Source organism: Orycteropus afer, unplaced genomic scaffold, assembly GCF_000298275.1.
Source record: "Orycteropus afer afer isolate SDZICR_OR568_19922 unplaced genomic scaffold, OryAfe1.0 scaffold00031, whole genome shotgun sequence".
NCBI classification, from domain to species: Eukaryota; Metazoa; Chordata; class Mammalia; order Tubulidentata; family Orycteropodidae; genus Orycteropus; species Orycteropus afer.
This window is the reverse complement of record NW_006921618.1, coordinates 5,722,748-5,734,954: the sequence shown is the minus strand read 5'-3', so window position 1 is coordinate 5,734,954 and position 12,207 is coordinate 5,722,748. Positions and strand designations below refer to the sequence as shown.

General features: G+C 49.8%; 1 protein-coding gene across 1 annotated transcript in view; it reads left to right on the top strand.

Annotated features, from left to right (window-relative positions):
• The first annotated feature begins 1,987 nt into the window (after positions 1-1,987).
• The window catches only part of KIF17 (kinesin family member 17), a 67,731-nt gene continuing 57,511 nt past the window's right edge, over positions 1,988-12,207 (top strand). Inside the window, 2 exon segments of the mRNA XM_007935660.1 lie at positions 1,988-2,218; positions 11,662-11,808. Coding sequence (XP_007933851.1) covers positions 1,988-2,218; positions 11,662-11,808 — 378 coding nt within the window.

The following is a 12,207-nucleotide window of genomic DNA, read 5'->3' as shown; positions in this document are numbered from 1 at the left end:
CAAGTCGATTCCGAGCCATAGTGACCCTGTGACCAACAGAATGAAACACTGCCTGGTCCTTCTTCCCCCTCACAGTCCTTGCTATGTTTGAGCCCATTTTTGCAGCCACTGGATGAAAACATTTTGTTGAGGGGCGTCCTCATTTTCACTGATGTTCTTCTTCAGGGACTGGTTCATTCTGGTAGCATGCCCAAAGATTGTCTAGTACAGGCTTTTCCTTTGAAAGGCGAGGTCTTTGTCCAGTTTGCCCGGTTTCAGCTGGTGCTGAGGAGCCAATGGTGGGCCAGATGGAAGCCCTGGCCCGATGTCCTGAAAGAATTAGGTAGGTAGATGTGATCTTGTTCTTCTTATGCTTAAAAGTTTCAGTGGGTATTTTCTGGAGAGAAAAGATTCAAATTCGTGTGCTCTGGCAGCTCTGGCTTTCCTTCTACTCCTGCAGCATGCCACAGGACCTTTGCACAGCCTGGACAGGTCTCATCCCCCGCCCCTCCCTTCACCTGGTTAACTCAACCTTCACATCCTGGCACCATAGCTGTCAGGAGCCACCTTACTAGCCTGGCCAACCCTATTTGTTTCCCTCCCTTGGCAACCGGGTCTGAGCAGAACCATCTGAAGGTAGAAGTGATATGGACCTACCAGAGGGGACTTGGCCTTAGCAGGCAGTGAGGATACAGGAGAAATGACTCAAAGGAAGTCTCTAGGTGAGGTCCTTTGTTAGCTGTTCATAGAACTGGTCCTTTACTTTGCCGTCACTCATTTGTGGGATTTTGTGTCTAATGTTAGTCTCCCTTCTAGACTATGGGCTCCAGGAAGGTATCTGTCACCATGCCTGGCAGTAGCTGACACTCACTGTTTATGTGCACAAAGGGGAGTTCCGAGGAGTCATACTACAGGACAGCTTGTGGTGAACCAGGAAGGCTAGGAGGGATGGCCTCTCCAGCCAGGAGACTTTGACTCCCAAAGCTTTTTTTTTTTTTTTTTTTTTAAATCTTAGAAAACACTAGGGATGGCATTAGACTGCCCAGGGTGATGTGGTCTCTGGGGCCGCCTTTCCGAGCCAATACAGGGATGCAGACAAAGATCCTTGCAGCCTTTCTCAGTAGATCTAACCACTGCGTGGTGTCTCTCTTCTTGGCACTTGGTTAGCTCCATAGCGTCCAGCTGGCCTCCCAATCTTGGCTGCTTAACCTCAGGCAAGCTACTTAATCTCTTTGCACTGAAGCTGTGAGGATTAAAGAAGATAATGGTGTAGTGCCTAAGGCATTTGACTGCTAACCAGAAGGTTGTGGTTCAAACCCACCAGCCAGGCCAGGGAAGGAAGGAAGACTGGGCTATCTACTTACTTAAAAGATTTACCACCTCGGAAACCCAAAGGTTTGACTATGAGTCGGAATTGACTGGTGTTTTTTTTTTTTTTTTTACCGGCGCAAGCAGCCGCTCCAGTCAAGCCAAATGCCGGTTCTTGCTCACGCGTGCTAGCCAGTAAATGGTTGATGCGCGGTACCCCGACACAATCTCTTGCACGACGCTCCCTGCGGCTGGGCGGGAGAACGCAAAGACGTTGCTCGGGCCAACACCTGTGACGACAGGGCCGTTGCCCAGCAACCGCGAACGCCGTAGCGGCTTGCGGGCTGACGGCTGTCTCCCGGGGCTCGCGTCCTGCGGCGGCGCCTGCAGCGCGGATCCCCCACGTCCCCGCCCGGGCAGGGCCTCAGGGACGGGCGAGCCCGGGCGCAGGAGGAGGCGGCGGCCCCGGCCCTGCGACTTCCCCGCGGCCTCCGTGCCCCTCGGCCTCCTCTCGGGTCGCCCTCCGCGGAATCCTGCCGCCCCGCCGCAGCCCTGCCCCGGTTTCCAGGCCCCGCCCCCCGCGGTCGGCGCTGGCCCCGCCCCTTGGTCAGGGCCGTCCGGGGTCCCCCGGCCTGTGGGCTTCTGCCCTGGCCCTGGCGCCCACGTCGGGCCGCGTACGGGGGGCCCCGGCCGTGGCGCCATGGCCTCGGAGTCGGTGAAGGTGGTAGTGCGCTGCCGCCCCATGAACCAGCGAGAGCGGGAGCTGCGCTGTCAGCCAGTGGTGACGGTGGACTGCGCGCGTGGCCAGTGCTTCATCCAGAACCCAGGCGCCGCCGACGAGCCCCCCAAGCAGTTCACCTTCGACGGCGCTTATTACATGGACCACTTCACTGAGCAGATCTACAACGAGATTGCCTACCCGCTGGTGGAGGTGAGGGTGCTCAGGAGCAACCCATGGCTTTTGAGGACTGGCGGGGCAGGGTGTGGGGCTAGCCTGAGGGGCTTGGGGGACAGCATTGTTCCGAGACCAGGCGGGAAGGCCTCCGGAGGGCGCTGGTGGACACCAACAGGTTGGTCTGAAGACTTTTGTCCGGGCAGGAGACAGCTGGAGTCCACAGACAATGTCCTGCCCAGGCCTCCCTCATCCTGCCCCTTCCAGCTCCCTTCCATCAAGAACTCCAGCCCCCAGATCCACTTGCCCTCCACCCACATCCTGCCGCTTCAGGACTTCTCTAAAAGCTCTAGCCCCTTTCCACAGCCATCTCCTTCCCTCCCAAGAGCCCTGGCTCCTCCTGCTCCCAGGCCACAGCCTCTGCCTCCTGCCTCTTCAGCCCTGCATTCAGAATCCTCTCCCCCAGCTCTCCCCTATGCTCCCTGAGACGTGGTAGGTGCAAATCTGTGTAAGAGGTCTCTGAAAGATCTCCCTGGTTTCCGGCTTCTGCAGAGAGAAGGCTGCTGGCCTCCCTTTGGGAGGAGCAGAAATCCTTCATCTTTGCTTTCATTTATCATCATCATCCTCAGTGGTTGAAAACTAAGGGAGAAGACAGCAGTCTCTCACATTTCATGGGACTTTTGCTTCCATGTCTCACACTAGGTTGCTCCTCTGAGCTTCATAATGAGGGGGGCACTCACATTTCACAGATGGGGAAACAGGCCCAGAGGGAAGAAACCTGCCCGAGGTGCCACAGTATGCTTCTGGCAGAGGTAGAGCTGGAACGATGACTCCCACCTGCTGGCCAAGAGCGCTTTCCTTTCTACCAGCATCTCTGAAGCTGTTCAGTGAATTCGGTGAAATGTTAGGGGCTGTTTGACCAAGAAAAAGAACCCAAATTTTCTTTTTTCAAGGTTTTGAACCATTTTTGTTTTGTGCTGGCAGGCCAGTTAGTATCTCCCAGAACACCTTCGTTGGCTGCCCCAGCTCCTCTGCTGAGAGTCTGTGGGAACCTGTTGAGAGGGTTGATGTGTTCTGAAGCACAGAGCTCCCTGCTGGTCAGGACCTGACCAGAGATGATGCCCAGGGGACAAGGACAGCTCTCTCTAGGGGTTGGTTCCAGGCTGTGGGGAGCTCCTCAGTTCCCAGGCTAGAGGGACCTGACGGGTCATCTAATCCAGCCCTTTCCCCATCAAGTCTTTGACTCACCCCTAAATAGTCTTTGCTTGCACCGCAGTCTTTGCTTGCATGTCTCCCGTGATGGGCACATATCTCTCCAGAGCAGCCCTAGAAGACTTTGGCACTTTGAGTCAAAGTCAGCCTCCCTGAAACCTTCAGCAGCCTGCCCTAGCTCTGTTCCAGGGGACTCACGGGACACCTCTGCTTCCTCCCTGCAGGTCAAGTCCTTGAAAATTGAAAGGATCTATTCTTTGACTTTCCCTCCTGCAGGACCTTCAGCCTTGTGCTTGGGGGTGGGATCTTGGTCCTCTCTTCATTCTGCAAGTGATCCACTGAGAAAGTCTACCTTATCAGGGTCCTCCAGGGAACCACAGCCCGTAGGGGGAAACATGTCACATCTCTCCTCCAGCTTGCCCTTTCTTCCTGACTTCTGCCTCTACCTGCAGTTCTCTGTCAGACACCTGCACCTGGACATCCCAGAGAGCCTCAAACTCAATACAGCATTCACTCATTTTCATTCACTCACTCTGGTGGCATAGTGCCTAAGGCATTTGACTGCTAACCAGGAAGGCTGGTGGTTCAAACCTACCAGCCACTCCTTGGAAGGAAGATTGGGTAATCTACTTCTGTAGTGATACCACCTCAGAAACCCAAGGAGGGGTCACTGTGCATCAGATCCGACTCGATGGCTGTGAGTTTTTTTTGTTGTTGTTGTTTTGTTTTCTTTTTTTCACTCAGCTAACTATGTAACAGGAGCTCTGGTGGTGTAGTGCCTAAGGCATATGACTGCTAACCAGAAGCTGGCGGTTCAAACCCACCAGCCACTCCTTGGAAACAGTAGGGGACAATCTACTTCTGTAGTGATACTGCCTTGGAAACCCAAGGAGGTGTCGCTATGAGTTGAAATTGACTTCATGGCAGTGAGTTTGTTATTTTTAACTAGATTACATCTCCACACCAGGTGTCATCCTAGGTGTGGGGAATGCTGTGGTAAAGGAGACCTTGGCTCTGCCCTCTGCAAGTTCATGATCTCATGGAGGAGCAGCTGTTGTTGTTGTTAGGTGCCGTCGAGTCGGACCTGATTCATAGCGACCCCTCCTTGGGTTTCCGAGGCAGTATCACTATGGAAGTAGATTGCCCATCTTCCTTCCGAGGAGTGGCTGGAGCAGCTATGTCAGTTAATAATTAATATCCAGAGTGATGAAAGGAGACTTAGAGGGGACGGGAAAGGGGGGCAGGGAGGATTTCCTTGAAGTAGTACTATCTAAGCTGAGACCTGAAGGCTAAGAGGAGTTGGCCAAGCAAGAAGGTAGAGGAAAGGGGCTTCCAGGTAGAGAGACCAGCATGTAAATTTGATCTGCAAAAGAGCATGTGGACATGTGTGAATAGAAGTCATCATTCCTGATGAGGAAACTGAAGCCCAGAGAGTCATGCAACAATTCTGATTCCCAACAGTGCCTAGTCCCCATGTGCCATCCTGCTGGCTCAAGTTAAAGGAACAGCATGCAACTCATATGCAAAGCACTGCTCGGGCCCGCTCTGAACAGGAACTGTACTGGTAGGGCTGAATGGTTGTGTCTCTGCCCTGGTGGACCCTGGCCCTGCTCCCAGGGCTCTGTGGCCTGCGGCTTGGAACCCCAGAACAACCCTCAGATCCCACTTTATGAAGCACTCAGCACTTCTGGTAGTTCAGTGAGATGTCTGACATCCTGCCTTTTCTGTTTTCTTCTCCACCCCTTAAATCTCTGTCTCAGATCTTCTCAACACTGTGATCTCCTCAGCCTCACCTGGGTATTGTCCAGACCCACCCTTCAGCTGACTCAGCGTGTCCTAACCTGAGCCCCTCACAGCATGCCCAGCCTGCTGCCTGGTCTCTGGGCACTGTCTTGACCATACCCTGGTCCACACTTAGAGTTGCCTCTGGTTGCCAGCCACCCCACTCCCAATTCACTCCACCCAGGGGCCAGATACCATAATGCTGTTCCATGGGAATTATTGCTGAGGATGACATCGAGGTAAAAAGAGAGCAAATTCACTGTTGATTACAGGACCCAGGGTGGAGGAACATAGTGGTTGACATTAGGCATTTAGGACTTGCATGTGTGCTTGTCCCTTGGGGACCTGGAAGTATCAGTTGATGAGTGAAACTTTGAAAACTTTAAAAAATCTTATATTTTGGCTGAAAAGTACATGTAAAATTGTTTTATACTTAGTCTAGAGCAGCACTGCCCTAGAGAACTTTCATCGATGATGGAAATATTCTGTGTCTGCGTTGTCCAGCTATGTAGCCACTGCCCACATGTTGCAGTTGAACACTTGAAATGTGGTGAGTGTGACTCAGGAAATGAATTTTGACTTTATTCAACATAAATAGCCATTTGTGGCTAGTAGCCACTGTATTGGACAGCATAGCTACATGGGAGCCACGTGTTGCTCTTAGGTGCCATCGAGCCAGTTCTGACTCACAGTAACCTTATATATAACACAATGAATTGTTGCCCAGTCCTGTACTGTCCTCACAGTCACTGCTGTTTTGGAGCCTCTTGCAGCAGCCACTGTGTCAATCCATCTCATTAATGGTTTTCCTCTTTTTTGCTGACCCACTCCTCTACAAGGCAAGATGTCCTTCTCCAGGGATTGGTCCCTCCTGATAACATGTCCAAGGAACTCTGGTAGCACAGTGGTTAAAGCACTTAGCTGCTAAACAGAAGATTGGCAGTTTGACCTACCAGCCACTCCATGTGAGAAAAGTGAGGTAGTCTGCTTCTATAAAGATTTTTTGTTGTTGTTAGGTGCCATCAAGTCAGGTCCAACTCTTAGTGACCCTGTGTACAACAGACAAAATACTGCCCTGTTGTGAGCCATCTTCACAATCCTTGTTATACCTGAGCTCATCATTGCACTCACTGCATCAATCCATCTCGTTGAGGGTCTTCCCCTGTGTCACTGACCCTCCACTTTACGGAGCATGATATCCTTCTCCAGGGAATGGTTCCTTCTGGTAATATGACCAAAGTAGGTAAGATGAAGTGTGGCCATTCTCACTTCCAAGGAGCATTCTGGCAGCACTTCTTCCAGGACAGATTTGTTCATTCTTCTGGCAGTTCATGATACTTTCAGTATTCTTCACCAACACTACAACTCAAAAGCATCAACTTTTCTTCAGTCTTCCTTATTCATTGTCCAGCTTTCACATGTATATGAAAATACCATGGTTTAGGGTAGGAGCCCCTTAGTCTTCAAAGAGACATCTTTGCTCTTCAGCATTTTAAAGAGGTCTTTTGCAGCAGACTTGCCCAGTGCAATATACAATGTCTGATCGTGACTGCTACTTCCATTGGTGTTGATTGTGGATCCAAGTAATATGCAGTCTTTGAGAACTTCAGTCTTCTCTCCATTTATCGTGATGCTGCTTGTTGGTCCAGTTGTGAGGATATTCATTTTCTTTATGTTGAGGTGTAATCCTTACTACAGACTGTAGTCTTTAATCTTCATCAATAAGTGCTTCAAATCATCTTCATTTTCAGCAAGGAAGGTTGTCTTGGAAACCCAATGGGGCAATTCTACTATGTCTTATAGGGTTGCTGTGAGTCAGAATTGCCTCAATAGCAGTGGGCAGGCGTGGTGGCGTCCAAAGTAAGTGAGACAAAGTCTGGCCATCCTCCCATCTAGGGTGCATTCTGGCTGTACTTCTTCAAGACAGATTTGTTCGTTCTTCTGGTACTCCATGGTGTAATCAGTGTTCTTTGCCAACACCCTATTTCAAATGCATCAATTCTTCAGTGTTCCTTATTCATTGTTCTGCTTTTGCATTCATATGAGGCAATTGAAAACAATCGTGACTTGGGTCAAGCATACCATTTGTCTTCAAATTGACATCTGTGCTATTTTACACTGTACAGAGGTCTGTGGCAACATATTTGCCCAGTGCAATAGGTCTTTTGATTTCCATGGGCATTGATTGTGGATCCAAGTAAAATGAAATCCCTGACAACGTCAATCTTTTCTCCATTTATCGTGATGTAGCTTATTGGTCCAGTTGTAAGGATTTTTTTTTTTTTTTTTTTTATGTTGAGGTGTAATCCAAACTGAAGGCTGTAGTCTTTGATCTTCATCAGTAAGTACTTCAAGTCCTCTTCATTTTCAGCCAGCAAGGTTGGTCATCTGCGTATTGCAGGCTGTTAATGAGTCTGGAGGGAGCTCTGGTAGCATAGTGCCTAAAGCACTTGACTGCTAACCAGAAGGCTGGCGGTTCAAACCCACCAGCCACTCCTCGGAAGGAAGGTTGGGCAATACTGCCTCGGAAACCCAAGGAGGGGTCGCTATGAGTTGGGGCCGACTCAATGGCAAATAACAACAACAACGAGTCTAGAAGAACCCAACATTAGGATCATGATGTTACTTGGTTTGAATGGTTCTAGTAGTCACATTTTAAAAAGTAAAAAAAAAGAAACAGGTGGAATTCATTTTAATAACATATTTTATTTAGCCCAGTATACCTGAAATATTATCATTTAATGTAATACTAATACATAATCATATTATGTAATATTATTAATGAGATATCTTACATTATTTTTTTATACTGACTGTTGAAAATCTGGTGTGTATCTTACAGTTATAACACATCTCAATTCAGATGCTGTTCTGGTTCCCTAGTGCCCCTCTGACAAGAATATACCACAAATGGAATGGCTTGAACAAATGAGTTTATTCTTTCACGGTTTGAAGGCTTTAAGTCTGAGTTCAAAGTGCCAGACTCTAGGGGTTGGGTGAAAGCCCCTCAGCCTTGGGCTTCAGCTCTGCCTCCTGCTCCCGGCCCACTGAAACTGGAGACTTTTCTTCACTCAACTGCTGACTGAAAAGCCCAAGGTTGACAAGTAAAAAGGCACAGTCCCGATGTTACCAAACTATATGGCAGGCAATTGATTCAAGACCATTGAAAGTCCCAAGGTCAACAGGGCATGGCAAGCTGCTGAACAATGACATGGCTACACGCAGGATGCAAGTGTGCCATCAGCTAGATACCATTCCCAAAGCTGCTGCTTATACACGGGAAGTGGACCACATCCCAAAGGCAGCTGCTCAGCTGCTTCCAGTAGATTCCACTATGGAGTTAATTACCAGTCTCATCATGGGGAATACTACATCCAGCTGCCCAGCCACTCAACCAGGCCCAGCCAGATTGACACACAAACTTCACCACCACAGATGCCAAAATTTCAATGGTTAAAATTAAATGAAACACAAAAGATTGTGTTCAACGGAGAAAGATTTTATATTGTTTTAGTTTTTCATTTTTAATTTAATTGAAATTAAATTACACAAAAATAAAGTCACTGAGGTGTGCAGTAGGCACATTTGTAGTGGTTAGCATATTGGATGGTGCAGCTCTGTTTATTTTTTATAAAATCCGTTCCTCATGTGTGTTTAAGGTTGATAACTCAGGAGCTGCTCCTGGTTGTTCTGTAGCTCCTGTGCTCCTGGCTCTCCCTACATGTGGCTCTGAGAAGTCCAGGCTTGGCTCTTGGCTGGGTGGTCTCTGCCACTGCCTCTCTCCACTACAGGGAGCCCTGTCCCTGTGGGCAGCCCACAGTCCTGTGAGAAGTATAGACACCCTGTGCTCATCATAGTGTCCCCTGACAGGGAAAGGTGCCTTCCCTCTGAGGAGCTGTGAGCTATAACTTCTGGTCTTCCTTCCCTAGCAGTTCCTGGGATGCTGAGGCCTGTTCTTGAGTACAAGAAGGTTCTGTGCAGTGGAACCCAGCATAGATGCCGTGTGGGCCTGTGGAGCCTGGCAGCAGTTCTCTGGGCCCTGACACAGGACTCCCTCTCAGGGCAGGGACTGTGTGTGCCTGTTTGTTCACCCACTGCTCTGTCCCCAGCCAGAGCACGGTGCCTGGCCCAGAGAGTGTGCTGAGAACCTGAATGAGTGAATGAATGAAGAGTGACCCTAGAGATGGTACCCAGTTCACCTCCTATCTTCCTTTCCAGTTTCATCTCCCACCCCTCCTGCCCAGCTCCACTTGGCCCCAGTGTCTCCCCCCTGTGTCTTTGCTCAGGCTGTCCCCTGGGCTTGTAATGCCTTCCTCTCCCCTCACAGCCACGTATCAAAGTCTAAGCCACCCTTTCACCTCTACTCTCCCCCACCAGGAAAGCTTTGTCTGGTTCTCCCACACTGTTCTGTTTTTCCCTTTCCTGGTACACCTCCTCTTTGCCTATTGCCTCAACTTGTGTCCTTATGTACATCCAACCTGCCTTGTGTGAGAATCACTTGTCTATGTCAGTCTTCCCCACGTTGGGTCACGTTGCAGGCAGACAGTTTGTGAGCACCTCTGGATGCCAGAGCTGTGCTAATGCATGTGATGATGAGCATGTAGACCTCACAACAACTTCATCCTTAATTAAAGAAGAGGAAACAGGCTCAATGTGCCTAAGCAAGACTAGCCCAAAGGCACAGAGCCAGGGTCTCAGTCTCTCCATGCTGCTGGAACAGAACCACCACAGGGGAGTGGCTTCAATGGACAGAAATTTATTTTCTTACAGTTCAGGAGGCTAGAAGTCCAGATTCAGGGCACCAGGTCTAGGGGAAAGGAGTCTCTGGTGGTACAGTGATTAAAGCATTCAGCTGCTAACCAAAAGGTCTGCAATTCAAACCCACCAGCCACTCTGTAGGAAAAAGATGAGGCAGGGTGCTTTCCTACATATTACTATCTTGGAAACGCTACAGTGCAGTTATCTGTCCTACACAGTTGTTATGAGTCACAATCGACGTGATGACAGTGGGCTTGGTTTTTTGGTTTGGTCTAGGAGAAAGCTGTCTGTGTTGGCTCTGGAGGAACATCCTGTCTGTTTCAGCCTTGGCCATCCTCATGTGGCACCTCTCTTCCTTCATTTGTACTCACTTGTCTCCGTCCATGTTGCTCCTTATACTCAAGAGGTAGTTAGGTTTAGGACCCACCCTATGCTGATGTGACCTCATTAACGTAATGTGTTAGATTGGGTTCTCCAGAGAAACACAAAAACCAACAAAGCGTATATATATATATATAGAGAGAGAGAGAGAGAGAGAGAAATTTATCTTAGGAAAATGGTTCACAAACGTATAGAAGCCAGCAAGTTCAAAGTCTTTGGAGGAAACGGGCTGGTGGCAGCCTTATCTTCTGTAAGTGCAGGGGGCCGAGAAATTCAAGGCTGGCAGGCAGTACACTGGTTGTTGACTCCAACGAAAGATGAATCCAAGATCTCCAGGCCAAGCGGTGGGCGGCTCACTCACAGAAGTTTGTAGTCAGCACACCAGGGTTCCAATCCCTCAAAGAATGTGTCTCTTCCCAGGATGTCCCTGGATATCTTGGAAGCAGGCCACACCCCTAGGGAAACTCCCGTTGGGCAGACTGGCCACTCAGAACACAGTCATCTGATCCCATCATGGGAACAACCACACAGAACTGGGGTCCAGCCAAATTGACACACAGCTTCAACTATCACACGTAACAAAGAAAACCCTCCTTCCAAGCAGGATCACATCCACAGGAGTGTTGTTGTTGTGTACAAGTTGATTCTGGCTCCTCAATCTCACAGGACAGAGTAGAACTGCCCCATAGGGTTTCCTAGGTTGTATCCTTATGGGGGGTGCTCTGGTAGTGTAGTGCCTAAGGCACTTGACTGCTAACCAGAAGGCTGGTGGTTTAAACCCACCAGCCACTCCTCGGAAGGAAGGTTGGGCAATCTACTTCTGTAGTGATACTGCCTTGGAAACCCAAGGAGGGGTCGCTATGAGTCGGGTCCGACTTGACGGCACATAACAACAACAACAACATCCTTATGGGAACAGATTGCCTTGACTTTTTGCCCACAGAGCCACTGGTGAGTTCAAACTGTGAAGTTTTGGTTGGCAGCCAGGCACTTTAACCATTATGCCACCAGGGCTCCATCTACAAGTATAGGGGTTAGGATTCCAACACATACTTTGGGGAGACATAATTCAGTCTAACAGCCAGTAAAGAGTGCAGATGGGATTTGAACCCAGGTAGCCCGGCTCCACAGCCCAAGCTCTTTCCACATGCAGTGATGCAGACCTTTACCCAACAGGCAGGGAGAGCAGAGCTGCTCATTGACTCAGATTCTCTACTCTCCTTGCTCTTCCTGCACCAGTGTGCTGGGAGACCCCAGGGAGTCTGTGAGGTAGGAGGCGGCACCATGGAGCAGAGCCCATCTGTGGTCAGTCCACCTAGACACCCAGGTTTTGACTTTCTCCTACCCAGGGTGTCACTGAAGGCTACAACGGTACCATCTTTGCCTATGGCCAGACGGGCAGCGGGAAGTCCTTCACCATGCAGGGCCTGCCGGACCCTTCCTCCCAGAGGGGCATCATCCCCAGGGCCTTTGAGCACATTTTTGAGAGCGTCCAGGTATGGGCCTCGCAGAAGGATGGGGCCAGGCTGGTGCTCAGGACCTGGGGGCTCCTGGCACGTTGCCATGAATGGTCCTCAGAGTACTGTGACCTGCCGCAGGGACATGGGATGGAATCAGACCCTGGGCTTGAGTCAGCATAGATCGGCAGAGGCAGGCTCTAGTTTCTGAGAAGGCAATGGGAGAAAAATTTAAAACCAAGAAAATGCTACCAGTTCCACGTTTTTCTCCTGCCGTTATTGGGTTATAACATTTCATAACTACATGTGGATATGATAATCCCACATTAGCCTGGGAAGTGGTTGTAGCAATAATTGTTTGTTTCTACTGACCACGCCTTGGACAAAGCCCTTTGTGGCATGATTTTGTTGGTCCCCACACTGACCCAGGAGGTAGCT